Source organism: Saimiri boliviensis, chromosome 14 (assembly GCF_048565385.1).
Source record: "Saimiri boliviensis isolate mSaiBol1 chromosome 14, mSaiBol1.pri, whole genome shotgun sequence".
In the NCBI taxonomy this organism is placed as follows: Eukaryota; Metazoa; Chordata; class Mammalia; order Primates; family Cebidae; genus Saimiri; species Saimiri boliviensis.
In genome coordinates, this window is record NC_133462.1 from 87,886,552 (window position 1) to 87,902,789 (window position 16,238).

General features: G+C 39.5%; 1 protein-coding gene and 1 long non-coding RNA gene across 3 annotated transcripts in view; one reads left to right on the forward strand and one right to left on the reverse strand.

Moving 5' to 3' along the window:
* The window catches only part of FMN2 (formin 2), a 381,705-nt gene that overhangs the window by 343,990 nt on the left and 21,477 nt on the right, over window positions 1-16,238 (forward strand). The window contains exon 16 of the mRNA XM_039464306.2: window positions 507-656. Coding sequence (XP_039320240.2) covers window positions 507-656 — 150 coding nt within the window. The remainder of the gene's footprint in view (window positions 1-506; window positions 657-16,238) is intronic.
* LOC120362071 (uncharacterized) lies at window positions 4,638-15,838 on the reverse strand. Of its 2 annotated transcripts, XR_005578073.2 has the most exons (4): window positions 15,372-15,838; window positions 9,668-9,812; window positions 6,858-7,081; window positions 4,638-6,600 (listed from the first exon to the last, which is right to left on the reverse strand). It is a non-coding gene; the product is annotated as an uncharacterized LOC120362071 (long non-coding RNA). The 2 variants fall into 2 exon arrangements; XR_005578074.2 differs by lacking the exon at window positions 9,668-9,812 and having other exon boundaries at window positions 4,640-6,600.

A 16,238-nucleotide genomic window follows, 5' to 3' on the forward strand; every position in this document is an offset into this window, starting at 1 on the left:
TGGTAGTACCATGGTCTCTGATAGGAGACTGTGTCAGCATCTGCTGAGACTCTTGCTTTTTATCCCCTCAAACAATGTAGGAAGGCGAATAGTATGTAAGGAATATAGTATAAATACGGACTGCCTATTAGTTTGGGAACACATGGTTGATAGTTTATTTGTTTAGAGTTTAGAAAGAAAGTATAGGCCCACTGCTTCCAATATGTCTCATCTTGATGGCAAATTCATTTCTGGAGTACGGCCTGCACATGGTGATTAATTTTGAAAATAGAATTGGACAAGGGGTAGTTATTAGTACATGGAAGATTCTTGGCAGTTGCTACTAACTATATCCACACCTCTTAACATGAAACCGTAAGAGAGTTACTGTTGGTGGTTGAAGAGTTTGAGCCCTCTAGGTAATAATAATTGTGCATGAATGAAATCAGCATTTGGATAGAGAAAGAATATCCCATATTGGAAAGTAATCATGGCTTTTATGTTCTCATGTATGTATGCTTTGACAGCTTTTTGGAGACTACAGCATATTTCTTCATGAAACCAAAACTTGGAGAGAAGGAGGTGTCCCCAAATGTTTTCTTCAGTATCTGGCATGAATTCAGCTCTGACTTTAAAGACTTCTGGAAGAAAGAGAACAAACTTATACTACAAGAGAGGTAGGTATTTTCATTTGCACAATGGCATTTTAAAACTGGTGTTTTATGAGGTGTGGCCCCACTGGGGTTGCCAATTTTTATAGCCTGAATAAAAAATTAAATGTCCCTCAACCTGGGGTAGCAAGTTGAAGAAGATGCTGACATTTGGCAAAATATGGAGTTTTAATAGGAAGAGTCGGGATAGACGCTGGGGCGCTGCAGAGAATAGCTGGGGTGCTGGTTTGCCAGGACCATTGTCTGGTAAAACAACTTCTGTCATGAGGAAACCATGTAAAAGTGACCGTGTAAGAAGGCTTTGCACAACCCTGCTGTGATGGCTGACCCACTCACTTCAAAGACTATAAAGGTCAAAGGAATAGTTTGCTCAAGTCATGGGGTATTGTCAATTTACCATTCGTATTAAAATTTCATCCAGATATCACCAAGAAACGCAGATGTCAATATTTTTTAAAAGACCCTTCATGATTCTTATAGGATTGTGTGACACTCTAAAATAAATCTTTTCAGGAAGGGAAATTTCCCCTCTTCAGTATATGAAATAAAGTCTCTGCGATTGTGAAATGCCGTAGAGGCATATTAAATATTAAGTCATGAAGGTGGCTAGCCCTCCCTGGGCAGCATCCCCCAATAGCTGCATCTAGTAGGAAAATAAAGGGAAACATAATCTATACCATAAAGCAAGCCACAAACCAATTAGTATACTTCCTAACATCACTAACAATGACTTTGCTTCAGATCTTTAGAAAACTTAATCCTGTGGGCTGGGGGCAGTGGCTCATGCCTGTAATCCCAACACTTTGCGAGGCCGAGGCAGGCAGATCACTTGAGGTCAGGAGTTCGAGACCAGACTGGCAAATGTAGTGAAAGCATGTCTTTATTAAAAGTGCAAAAATTAGCCAGGCATTGTGGGAGGCACCCATAATCCCAGCTACTTGGGAGGCTGAGGCAGGAGAATCGCTTGAACCCAGGAAGCAGAGGTAGCAGTGAGCCAAGATTGTGCCACTGTACTCCAGCCTTGGCAAGAGAGCAAGACTCTGAAAAAAAAATAGAAAAAGAAAGAAAAAGAGAAAAGAAAGCTTACATCCTGAGAAACTTTGTTCACAAAATTCCACTGTTTTCTGCTTATTGTCTTCATTTTGGTCTGCTTACACATGATACCATGGCTGTTCACCTGGTTTTCAGTTGTAATTCGATTTTGATACCTCCTTAAATTAGATGAATTAATTGGTAATACTTGTTGAGCCTGTAAACTATGCCAGACTTATACTCAATTCTATAATGAATTACTTAGATTCCATAGCCTGTCATAGAAGAAACTATCCTCAGTGAATCGTAGATGGAAAAGAAATGGTTTGAACAGAAGGAAACCCTTTAAACATCTACTCTAAAGATAATGTGTTTATTCTGCTTCCAAATGCATCCATAGGTGTCAATGTAAACGATGAGCTTTCGGTTAAATTTCTATGTAGGTGGGTAGAAGAGAGATTGCTAAGTGTCTGAATCACTGTTCTTTTCCTTCCGACTAAGTCATATATTAAGTGATATTTTCTTTAAAAAAAAACCTGCTCAGTTTAGAAAATTGTAAAAAAGAAACTTTTTTTTAACTTTAGCACATCACATATAACTTCCCTTCATGCCCTTCCCTAAGTCCCTACAGCCCTCCTTTTACCTCTAATCTAAACCTGGTCCCCTAGTAAAGGGTTTGAAACTCATTCACACTAAGGTTCAAGATGAAGAGTCGTCTTTCCCCTTACGCAATTATTTTCATCGTGTCTAGGATTAGAGTCCTCAGTGAGAATGGGAGTGGTGTGACTTTAAACATCATCAGCAAGGTGGGACTGATGACGCTGTCACTTTAGAGCAGCTGGTCTGACGCGCATCACATAAGCCATCATCGCAGCCAGAGAATGGCCTGGTCCTGTCATGGAGGTCCCAGGCCGAGGATGCTGGACACCCTCCTTGTCGCTGTCTTCTGCTAGCATAGACCAGAATATAAGCTGGAGGGATGCTTCCTCAGCAAAGATGTGGAGAGGGACCAATTCAGATGCATTGCTCCCTAAGCATCCTCACAGTCCCGTCTAATACGCGCCCCGTGACAGCTTCTCACAGTTCCATCCAGCACATGCATGTGATACACTTGTTTCTAGGTGACATTTTCAATAACCACACATTGTTTGCTGGCATTGTATACATCTGACCTACCCAGGATGAGCTTTCCTTCACTCTCGAAGTATCTCATACAATCAGCCAGATCCATGTTTTTTAATGCCTTAGCCTGGGCTTGCCGTGTCCTAGAAATATGCGATGCGCTTCAGGCTCACGCTTGGTGAGTTTACATTCATGGTTGCAGGGCTGCGGACTGGCAGTTTACAAGTGCTCTGTACTGCGGACTTCTAAGCTTTCTATCATTTGCTTTTAATAAAGGGCTAAGAAAGAGCACGTGGCAGGTGAGAGAGTGTCGCTTTGCCCTTTGACTTCCAAAATCCATTACCCTCTTGGCAATGATAAGCAGGCTGCTTGGAAAAGCAAACCATTGGTTGAAATTGTTTGCAGAACAATTCTGTTCCTTTCCTTAGTGAAGGACAAACTATGTACTTTTTAGGAAACAGTGAAAAATGAAAAGGCAAAATTTCTCGAATAAAAATTGATAATTTCAAGACAGCAAAGCATTAAACCAAGCACAGAGCTCTTCTAAGGCTGATGCCCCACCTGGCTGCCCAAGGGCCCACCTATGCCCCACTTCGGTGTAAACTTTATATTTTCCGTAGTTAAATGGAAAAGTATTTCAGAAATGTTTTCAATGCCCTGGGACCTGGATAGGAAATCACAGTGTGGTCATTTAAGAGTGTGAAAGTTCTTGTAGTTACTGTCCGTGTGAGTAGAACCTCCGGGGGGATTTCGAATACTTGAAACAGGATGTGGTTCTCAACCTGTTTCTCACCTCTGCACTCCTAGACCGTTTACCATCAACCTGTTTTCTTCAATGGCTGATCTTACACTGCCTAAGAATATGTCTATTTTATACCATTACTTTTTTTGATATTTACATGTTGGTCTTATTTTTTTATTAGGAGCTACTGAGTGTTGGTCTTTCTCAATGGGCCTAGTGTCCTCATATCTGGTACAGATCTCACTTGTCACAAGCCGTACTGCCTTTCCCCTCTTTGTGTCTCCATAAGTATTTGCTGACTTGACTTGTTGCATCATTACCTCTGGCACAGACATGGAAGTAAAAACTTAGCCTAGTAAAGTAACGAACATGTTTTCTTGCATAACTTGAGTTGATCATTGTAGGTAATAAAAACACTGTTCTGAATACCTCAAAGCAAAAAGGGAGATGGGTGCGGACGGGGTGGGGGGAGAGAGAGATTGATTTTATTTGTTTAGACAGTCAAACCACAGAAGGGGAAGAGTGGGGCTTGCCTGTGGAAGGCCTGAATGCAGAATTCTGCCTGCTGGGAGTCTGTCTATACCTCTCTCTTCCATGATCCTTGTGTCTTTTTAAATGTCCTCTTTCTATTCTTTCTCTTTGTTTTTCCTCTTCTTTCTCTCACCCTATCTTCCCAACCTACCACTCTCTTTTGTAGTTTAGCTTTAATTTCCAAGCCAGGCTGTTATTTAGCTGTCAACCACTGTCATGGCTTATATTCTCATAACCCAGGAGAAGAGAGCAATCTCCATATTCCTCTACAAAAATTCCAGGGAGGAACTCCAAATGAATTGTGTCCATCTCTGGATCAGCCCTGGTGATAGCATGGTTAGCTCAGCAGTTCACACACCTGATCCTGAAGCAAGAGAAGAGTGTTACCATGATTGACAGTTCCCTTTAGAGCAGCGTTTTTGAAGGAAGAACAGTTTTCCCCAAAAAGTAAACAATAATCTACTGGCCTAATTTATTAAGCCTTTAAAAGTAACCCATGTGATTACTAGCAAAATGTCTTAGTGTGGTAGAAATAACCTGAAAGATCGTGTTAATGGTGTCCTTGGAAGTTTTCTTTCTGATAGAATTTTCCTGGGACTAGTTTGGTATGTATAGATTGAAAAATATCATGAAGGTTTTAAACCCTGTATAAATTCTTCTTATTCTATTATTTCTAATTTGTGTCTGATTACAGAGTGATCATAATAACTCTTATTTTCTTTGTCATGATGACTCATATGATTTAGTTTCTGTATTTCTTGAAATAGTGAATTTCTCCACATCCATATTGGACAAGGCTGCTGTCTTTCTAGTCAGCGTGGTTTGGATTTCTAAGTTAGCTCCGCCACTTAACTGGCTCTAAAATAATAAAAAGTCAATTATTTTTCAAGAATCCATTTCCTAATCTATAAAATAGAAATGATAATACTATCTGGCAGTGTTATTGTGTAGAGTAAATGACATGATGTATTTGAAGTATATAGCTCAGTATCCACCTTCTGAATGCCTGTACTGTTTTTCCGTCATTTAATAAAAATAATATCCCAGTCATGGCTCCCGACAAGGTAACATAACATTGATAAGGCAGGTTAAGCATCTTAAGAACGTAGTCTGTAAACACAAAGTATTATTGTGACTCAGTTACATTCTTGGTTAGGTAAAATATCTTGGTTGTGAGTTCAAAAATGCACTTTTGTTTGGAAACGTTCATGTAACCTATCCCTCCGTATTTATACTGGGTGATACAATGGACACAAATCAAGTGACCCATTGGTTTTGTCAGGAGTCAGAAAAACTGTTTTTTCATCTACTTGGAACTCAGCATGTACAATTGTTAATAAGAAATCCTCCTTTTTTGAAAAACGAAATCTAGGCTTGTCATTACTGAACAACACAAAATGTGCAAGTACGTATTTTTTTAAATTTCAATTTGTCTGTATTCACCCGAAGATGGGAAGGGGAGACCAGCATTTATTCTACCAAGCATCTCCCTAAGGCCTCACAGAGCGTAGTTGTAATAGGTAAGGAAATAGGCAGTCTTCATCTCTTAACTTTCAGGAAGGCATTGTCATGATTGTCACCTAGGCACTAACGAGCCCCTGTGGAACTAGGATAACGAGCTGTATTAATTAAAAGAAAGAGGTCCAGATTGATTAAGAAGGTGTGTTCTTTTTCCCCCTGATGAAGAGGCTGTGGTCTAGATCCCAGGATAGGAGGGTTAGGTTTCCAGAACACCGGCACTTCTTACTTTGCTCTATTGCAAGTTGCGCTGTTTTCAGGATGAGCGTGCAGCTATTAACCATGCGAAGCTGTCTGTGGTTATTCACGCGTTCCATATGGAGTCGTACTGGACACTGAGATGCTGTCTGTGATTATTCACGCGTTCCATATGGAGTCGTAGTGGACACTGAGATGCTGTCTGTGATTATTCACGCGTTCCATATGGAGTCGTACTGGACACTGAGATGCTGTCTGTGGTTATTCACCCGTTCCATATGGAGTCGTAGTGGACACTGAGATGCTGTCTGTGATTATTCACGCGTTCCATATGGAGTCATACTGGACACTGAGACGTTCAAGTTCATTAAATGAAGGTCTCCTCTTCTTTGAGCTGGCAGTAGGGCACTGGTTGGCGTATCACACGGGGAGAGGAACCAGGAGTGGGGATTAAGGAATTCTGCCCAGGAGACTTTCGACATGGAACTTGGAGCAAGTGTAGTCTTTTCAGACAGTCCAGGGAGCCTAGGGCTTTCAGGCAGGAAAATCTGGCTCTGGACAGGGGGCCTCCAAACCCCACAGTGTGCATTGTGGCCTATCATGATTTCCTTTTTAGTCAGCCCGAGACATCTTAATTTAATAAATCGTGACATTAGTAAGGGTTGTGTTTAAAATATTGTCTAACTTAATTTACGGGTTTATTTTACTTTGAGACAGGTAGTCTTTGATGATCCAGGAGAAAGGATAGCTACTTCTGTAATTGCACAAGCATGTAGCAGTCAAGTCTTGTTTCAGTGCAGCTGAAATCTGTAATTAGAGGAAAACAGTTTGAATGTTTATCCTTAGAAGGTTATGCGTTACACTGGAGAGCGCCTCATGCCACGTTCACTTTTCTGTTTCTATAATTTGTATTCAAGTGAGCTGTATGTTCAGATTTATGTATGATATTATTGGAGTAAGTTTAAGAAGGAAGAGACCATTTTCAAAGAAATTGAAAATACATCTGAAAAATGCAGATAAGAAACATTTGTTCTTCTGCAGTAATGTATTTGCTGGATACCTACGTGAAACTTCCTCTTGGGCTGCAATGTCGCACTGTTGCATTGCGTGATACATGAATTTGGCCAACCATTCACGCTTTTCACTCAGGCATCAAGTTTTAGAAAAATGACCCATGAAGAAATTCTCTTCTCAGTGCCAACGTTCTGTAACTAAAGGTTTGGCAGGAGAGGTGACAAGACCATGTCAAAATAATGGCCAATGGAGGCTGAGGGGTGCGGAGATTTATCTGTATTCATGAATAGGAGTAACAAATACACATTAGAACAATAAGTAATGCATTCGACAACTATTTATGATATTTATGCCCTACTCTATGCCAGGCAACATTCCTGGCCATGTGGATCTTCTCTCTTCTCATGAGAGAAGCAGACAACCAAAAGTAGGTACATATTTAAGTTCTAAGTTGAAATTAGTGCTATGAGGAAAATGAACAGGGACCATCTTGCAGAATTCAAAGTGGAGGAGGCTCATTTAGAGAGGTTAGCCAGAGGAGGCCTTTCTGAAGAGGCAGCATTGCTGTGGACACCTAAGGAATTCAAGGGAGCAGTCCCATGAAGGGGTGCAGTGGGGGTGATGTGGTGTGTGAGCATCCTGGGCAGAGGATAGGGATGTTCACAGCAATGTGGCGGGAAAGATTGAGCACTTCCCAAGGAAGATTGGGACCGAGCAGTGAATTTGATGAAGCAAGCTGGGACCTGAGCATTCAGGCCCTGGTAGGTCATGGTAAACATGGACTTTTATTATGCATTCAGTAGGAAGCTATCAAAGGGTTTTTTGTTTTTGTTTTTTTTTTGTTTTTTTTTCCAGAGAGAAAATAACCTTATATGATATATGTAATGAGAAGATTATTGGCTAAATGGGTAGTAAATTGGAGAGTGGAGAATGTTAGTAAGAAACCAGTTAGGAAGTTGTTTTAGTGACCTAACTGAGAGCTGGGACTCTGCAGACTGGGGTGAAGGCAGTAGAGATTGTAGAAAGTAGGTGTTTTTGAGATATATTTTGGAGGAAAATATACATAGATTTTCTATTCACAGGTTCCTGGATGAACCAGTTTGGGAATCAGAAAATTGTAAATGTCAGCTCAAATATTGAAAAGCTAATATCCAGTAGGATCCTGGAGATGAAGAAAGCAAGTTTTTCCTTTCCTCTAAAATGCTGTTGGGGAAAAAAAAAAAAAAAAAAAAAAAAAACTGAGGTTAAGAAAAGATATGAAACCCCAGATATTAGGATATTTACTTTATACAGTTTAGTTCTTTTTGAAAAATGGAAAACCCTAAGGTGAAGATTAGCTGGGAAAAGGCTTTGCATTTGCTTCTTTATCTTGCCATGTTCCAAGAGATATTTTTAAAACTTTGGGAAATCTTCAGAATCCTCACATTCAAAAACTGAAGAAACACTCAGTAGGTAGTTCTAGATAGAGCACTCCAACAGAGAATCTGGACCAAGAGCTAAGAATGTGGCTTGTCCAAAGATGTTTTTACTTTGGCAAGGATTTGAACATTGTGGCATCTTTTAGTGAGTTTGTAGACACTTGAAGGGTATCTGAGCAATTCTTAACTTCCCTTCAGTATTTGCTAGAAGGGATTTTTGATGTCTTAGCAAAGTTTGCAGTAGAGCTATCTTGGATCAAAATATATTTCCTGGAGTAAAGATATTTAAAGTTACTTTTTAAATTAAAATTTATTTTTTTCTTTTTCTTTTTATTTATTTATTTTTTTAGAAACAGGGTTTCACCATGTTGGTCATGCTGGTCTCAAACTCCTGACCTTGTAATCTGCCTGTCTCGGCCTCCCAAAGTGCTGGGATTACAGACGTGAGCCACTGTGCCCGGCTTAAAGTTACTTTTTTAAAACATAACATCATATGGCTTATGTGGGCTGAAAATAAGATCCTATTCAAGCTAGATGATATTTGTTAGGGGCAATTTTTAATTTCTTTAGGCTACTTTCAAGTGATGTAAAGGTTATAATCGGCTAGAAGAAGTACAGATCTGTTTGATTTGTATAATACCAAATTAACAAATTGTTAGGTTTGTGTGGACTTCTGCTAAAGCCTGGATTTTTAAGATAATCAAAAATGTGAGAAGCCAAAGGCTTCCCCGTGGTTCATTTCCACCATGTCATGCTCTGTGCTAACTCTGACTTCTTTGGGCAAAGGAATTCCACAGCAGTGAATCCCTCCTCCCGTTCGACTTTAGGATTTCAGCATCACACACCACCCCTGTTCCGGTTAGTGGGAGTGAGTGAAGCTTTAGAAAAATGGGAAGTGTTTCTTCTGCACTTAAACATTAGTAACCTTAGGGCAAATGGGTAATCAAAGACTAGTCATGAGAGATAAGGGAAGAGATTGTCTCTACCAAGAGGTGTTGATCCCTGCAGCAGGGTTGAAGCTAGCAACAGTTGTTAGACCAAGACATGTTAGTAATTATTTTATTTGACAGACAGCAATTGGCCCACCTGGTTTTGGCTGCTGGACACTGGTTAAGGTTTAGAAGCCACTGTAATAAGGCATTAAGCTCAGTTTTAAAAGGAATTATTTGTGAAAGCATGTGCTGGGTGTGTATGTATTGGGGGATGTTGGGAGGTTGGGTACCAAGAATGAACATCAGGATTGAGGCACTTTGAGAATATGTATTTCCATATAGGACCTACAAAAAATAAGATAATATTCAGGTGTCTTGGACAGAGAGTGAAAAGAAAACGGTCTTAAAAATCTAAGTAGAATGGCCAATAAGCATATGAAAAGATACTCCACATTCTTAGTCATCGAGGAATGCAAATCAAAACCAAAGTGAAATATACTTCATACTCACTAGGAAGGCTGTCATAAAAAAGACGAACAGGAACGAGTGTTGGAGACGATGAGAATGTATGGAGCTCTTACCATTGCTGGTGGACATGCAAAACCATTTTTGCCATTACTTTTACAGTAAACATCGCAATTACTTTTGTACCAGCCTAATATATGGGGTAGAAACATAGATTAGTTCTTGTCAGGAATTGGAGTCTCGGGCTACAGAGGGAGAAAAATGGAAAATGAATGCTAATTAAGTTTCTCTTGGTGGTACAAAATGTCCTAAACTTAGATGGTTTTTAGAGGAGCGCACAAATCTATGAATGTACTCCAAAAAATTGATCTTCACTTTCAGTGGGTGAATTCTATGGTACGTGAATGATAGCTCAATAAGGCTATTTTAGAAGAAAGAAGTAAGCAGAATTCATGCATTAGAGTTACATTAGAGTTCTAAGCATAAAAATGGGCCACAATTGAACATGCCGACAACCTCCAGTAATCTCTATTTAGAGTGTCCACAGTTTTGAAAAAAATCTAAAGTTCCTCTTCTTCCTGCTTGGCACGACTCCTGCAATTTCCCCTGTACCCAAGTAATTTTGTGTGTCCCCAAGGAAAGCAAGTCTTGTAACTACAAACAGGAGTAATAGCAAAATCAGAATTTCGGAGATAAATCTGCTGCAAAAACCTATTTAAAAAAATTGCACGGCTCATTCCAGAATTGAAAAGATTATTGTCAAATTAGATAATTAGCGATTTGCAGTAGTTTGACTCCAGTGATGAAATAAGTTGGTGCTTTCCCTGGGTAAACCCGCTTCAGGAAATCTAAGTCATATTTTAAATATATACACACATGCAAAAGATACTGTATGTATGCATATATATGCATGTATGTGTTTTGAAAAATTATTCGTCTATTGTACATAAACTTTTTCAAATCTAATCTCCTTGAGAGGAGTCATATTATTTAAGTTTCTTTAATACATTGGATCTTTATGTCTAATGGAGAAGAGATAACTACGTAGAAAAAAAGAATTTGGCCAGGTGCTGTGTGATACACCTGTAACCCCAGCACTTTGGGCGGCTGAGGCAACAAGATTGCTTGAGCCCAGGAGTTCAAGACCAGCCTGGGAAACATAGGGAGACCCCCGTCTCTACAAAAACAAACAAAAATTAGTTTGGCATGGTGGCACACACCTGTGGTCCCAGCTACTTGGGAGGCTGAGACAGGAGAATCACTTGAACATGGGAGGTTGAGGCAGCAGTGAGCCATGATTGCACCACTGCACTCCTGCCTGGCAACAGAGCAAGACCCTGACTCAAAACAACAGTAATTTAATATGATAAAAGGTGGTTAACTGGCAGGGTGTGGTGGCTCGCACCTATAATCCCAGTATTTTGTGAGGCCAAGGCAGGTGAATCACTGGAGCCCAGGAATTGAGACCAGCCTGGGTAACATAGCAAAACCCTGTCTCTATCAAAAAACAAAACAGTCAGGCATGGTGGTGCCTTTCTGTAGTCCCAGCTACTTGGGGGCCTGAGGTGGGAGGATCACTTGAGTCTGGGCTGTCAAGGGTGCAGTGAACCAAGCTAGTGCCACTGCACTCTAGCCTAGGTGATGAAAGTGAGACCCTGTCAAAAAAAAAAAAAAAAAAAAAAACTGGTTGAAGTACATCAAAGGAAAATGAATGTATCTGTCTTTGCTATCGGTAAAGGTTTGCATCTCTCACTTCTGTTTAATGAACACGTCACCCTCTATCCAGAATCCCTACCCACCCTGGTACCCACTTTCCCTTCCTTTCCTGTGACTTTCTGCTTACTGACACTGGACCCCACTCCATAGCCTTCTGACCAAGCCACTGCTTGGGCTTTCTGCTTGCCAGACAAGGTTGGCCTTAGAAACTTGAACCATGGGCAGCTGCTAGGTCATGGAAAGAATTTGGAGTCAGTGGAAAGGAAACTTTTGTTTAAGGCAGACAGTACTAGAGACAGACCTTTGATATGGTACTTATTAGTGAGCAAATACCCAGTGAAGATTAACCTTCTGATGCTAAAGAACTGCTGTAAAATTACAGTGCAGTCTTGGATATTGACATTTCTAGTTCATTCAAGTTTCCATCGATTGAACCACAGTCCTCCTGGCAAGTTAGGATCATGTAGCTTGGGATTCTTCGGATTATGTTAAAAGCTATTGTATACAATTTGTTCCTCCTTAAAGGGACATGTAACTTGTCATCATCATCATTTAAATTATTATGTATAGATACTATTTCTTTTTCCAGATTTATTGAGGCCTAATTGACAAACAAAAATTATATGTATAAGGTTATACAATGTGATGTTTTGATATACATTGTGAAGTGATTATCACAATCAAGCATGAATGTATCCATCAACGTTTTGTGGTGAGAATACTTAAGATCTATTCTCTCAGCCAGTTTCAAGTGTACAATACATAGTATTAATTAGGTACTGTGCTGTACATTAGGTCTTTAGATTTGCTCATTTTATAACTCAGAATTATAAGTATTTTTTGACCAATATCTCCCCATTTCTTATATAATTGTTATAATGTCACATTCAAATTCTAAAATTCTTGGTGTTTTAGGACTTAAGATTTCGGAATTTTTAAGAGTAATAATTCTTAGAGCCAAGTTAATGAAAACAGCATTACACCTAATATAATTCCTAAAATTATGTAAAACGTTTTTGTTTTACAATTTAGGCTAATTACAACTATAGTTTATGAATACATAGACTAGATTATTAATACAACAGAGGTCTGCCTGCACAGTCCCTTTGAATATTGTCTTATATGAAGCCTAGAAGCATTTTTATTTCATTTCATTCTGTTTTGATTTAGTTTGCTTTTGTTTCCTAAGATCTGTAATAAAACACCTAGGATCCCAGATACCTTGAATGTCTTTCTAAGTCTGAAAACTTTATGTAATCAACCTCGTCTGTCATTTTATCTTGTTGTTAATACTAAACATTCTCTAACTAATCTATTAGCATTGTCTCCATCCTCTTCCACCTGCCCCAGCCATGTTCCACCTCCGATTGATTATAGAGGTCGCTCCCTTCCTTCAGGGCTAGCAGAGAGGCTGGCACCCGAGTGTCATGCCCTGTATCTCGATGAAAGAAAGTGCCCCTGGCCAACGTGGCTCCACAGCTCATTGATCTCTCTCTGGAGAAAGGCTGGTATGTCTCCTTGCACATTTCTTTTGCGAATGATTTAAAACTTGATGCTGAGCTCTATAAAGTTCTGTCTGGATAGATGTGCCTTACAGAGGGACAGTCATCCTGAAAGATGCCACTTTTGCCTTTACAAAAAGGGCATACAGACCACTCCTAGAGCAAGCCACTTCCACCGTGACACTGTGTGGAGTTAGCTAATGGTTATACCTGGCAAATAGAAAATGAAGGTTAAGAGGACAACAAAGGTATCCTTGTGCTACCTTGCAGTCAGAAAGAAATTTGGTCTTAATCCCTTGGAGGTATATGCAGATTCAAGTTGTCTGGCTTTTTTTCAGGTCATATGAAAAGTGTTTGTCTTGATGAGGACAGAATTGCAGCTGTGTTGGCTGAGTCTGTAGCTGTTTTGCTGTGAGCAGAATAGAGCCGGCATCATTAAATCAGTACCAACTCTTTTTGGGCTTTACAATGTTCTGTTCCCTCTGGGGATGAGCTGGAAATGAGATAATGGGTGGGTTCCCCAGGAGGAAAAGCTGGTGAGTAGTGTTAGAGAGGCTCACCTGCCTGCTCCCCAGAGGGTCCCCGTCCCCTGAGCTTTACTCACCTCAAGATGACCTTTGTCTCCACTAAATTAGGAGTCACCAGGAGTAGAACTCCTAGAGCAATAGAAGAAGGTGTGCTTCTCAGCCTGGTGTAGTAAAATAGTGGGTAGCAGCACCCAGCAATGAGACATGAAGGAAGTATAGTGTTGGGTTCATTTTTACATACACAGATAATACCTGTCATTAATGATTTAGTATTTTGCTCTGTATATTTCAGCACTATTAATAGTTTTCTTGTTTTGTAATGTGCATCTAAAGTGAGCTGCATTTACCATCACTTTGAAAAAATTAAAAAAAACTTAAAATTCAGTTATATAGCCACTCACTCTTTTTCCAAAGAATATACCGACCACTCATGACTTTGGCATTCATTTAGAATTTCAAATACTAAATAAATTCTTTCACCCAGAAGTGAAAATTGACAGACGAGAATCCTCATTCCTTTAATTAGTCAGAAAAAAAATGTATCAGAGATGAGCCTCTAAAATGAATTGAGCAAGGAAAAAGGACAGAGGTAAAAGTACGAATTCTTTAATCTTTAAAATATTCTAATGATCATACATATTTAGATACTATATATTTTTTTCAAAAATCATATCAGAAATCAAAGTGTATTCCTAGATCTTAAGTTTACAAGATGGGATTAATTTTAAAATGTAACCTCTGGGGTTCAAATTCCTATGGCCTAAGGGTGAACGTTGTTGGAAAGTTTGATAAAATTCTCTTTGGCCACTTCAGATTTTTCCAAGTGTTTGGGGGAAGTAAACCAAAGGAGGCATAAAAAGGAAAAAGTATGAAAAAAGTAGAAAAAATAGTAGAAAAAGTGTGTCATCAGTTAAGAGATTTCATCAGTTAAGGGAATTTCAGTGAGCTGCTGCTCACAGATAACGCAGTAGCTTTGATTTTAAACATCTAACTAGCTGTCGATATTAACAAATTCTTAGATTCATGTGCTGTTTTCAAGACAGAACCACTCATCACTCTATATTGAGGTAGGTACACATTTATTTCCTACAACCTCTGATTAGTTTTCTTAATGTTTTTGTTTAACAAAGGCGGAATAAAGTAGGTAGTAAGAACATGTGGTTACAGGTTAAAAAGACCTGGATTTGATATATATCTCTGATAGTACCTGTGTAACCCTTGACAAATTAATGTACCCTCTGACCTTGTTTCCTCATTTGTAAAATGAAGGTAGTATACACACTCAATTCCTGGAGTAAATTACACTGAGTGTAAAACATTTAGCACACCATGTCACATGTAGATACTTCTCAGTTAATGTTAGTTGCTGCCATTATCATTAATATATTAACGTTGTTTGAAAAGCAATAAACTTAGCATCAGAAAGATTTAGCACTCAATAAATTCATAGAAGCCAAACCCTACATCATTCTGTTCTACCAGCCACCCTTACTTAGGTTTGTATTTCCAGAGCATGAATCAAAGCACTCCCAGTGATAAGCTCTTTGCCCTTGGGCACTTATTTAACCTTAGTCAACTTCAGTTTTCTAATTTAAACAGTCAAGATAACAATCACTAAAGGACATGGTATTGAGGCTGTTCATGATATTAAGTGCAGTAGTTCGACACAGTGAATAGTTCATCACAGGTGCTGACTGTTAGAGTTAGTACCAATGGTGTTTTAGAAATTACTACCATTTTTACAAATGAGCCCAGTGTTTTTGTCTCCATGAGTAAAACAGTGAGGAAGAAGTGGACAGAATGAGGAGGAGCTTGGAAAAGGAAGAGAATGAGAGTGGTTATTAATAAAGCATAGAGATGAGGAAGAATAATGGCGCTTAAAACATGGAAGGCATAGAACACATAGAAGGTAAACATCACTTGAAATAACTTCTCTATGAGAGAGTTTATATGTTTTTGTATTAGCAGCATGATCTGCCTCTTAATTGTTTAAGATATTCTTACCAGGGAACCCTGTGCTTTCTTCATTGTGGATCCGTAACAATCACAGAGTTTTCTCTCTTTTTTTCTCTACCAAATCAACTCGCCCTTGCTGAACATCATTCTGCATTAAGATATGGCTTTGGGGCCAGGAGCTGTGGCTCAAGCCCGTAATCCCAGCAGTTTGGAAGGCTGAGAGGCAGGTGGATCACTTGAGGTCAAGAGTTCAAGACAAGCCTGGCCAACATGGCGAAACCCCATCTCTACTAAAAATACAAAAATTAGTTGGGCATGGTGGTGCCCGCTTGTAATCTCAGCTACCTGGGAGGCTGAGGCATGAAGCTCACTTGAACCCAGGAGGCAGAGTTTGCAGTGAGCTGAGATTACGCCACTGCACTCCAGCCTGGGTGATGAAGTGAGACTCCGTCTCTAAAGAACAAAAAAATATGGCTTCCAGTCCTTTCGATTGTAGATTTTCTATTTGCAGTAGCGTTGTGTTGAGGTCTTTTAAAGGACAAGGATCATGCCTCTTTACACATCTTGTTCTTAGTTAAGCGTTAACCAAAGCTGTCAACATTGCACAGAAACACGGAAGTTGGAGTTAGGGATAGAGAAGGAGCTGAGAGCATTTAAAATAGAAAGTCAGACCCAAGTAGCAGCACTAGAGCACAGGGTATGGAGCCTGAAGTTGCTGGTACGTAATCTTGATGGCAAATTAGAGAAAAAGGTGGAAAAGCTATTGTTTTTTAATGTCATGGCTAGATGAGGCCTTGCTGGAAATGACACAACCATTCAAGAAAGAATACAAACCCAAGTTAGCAAAGTGAAGTTACTCTGAGGAAAGCTTCACTTGGCTCCTGTTTTTGTTTGTTTGTTTGGCTGGTTTTTGCA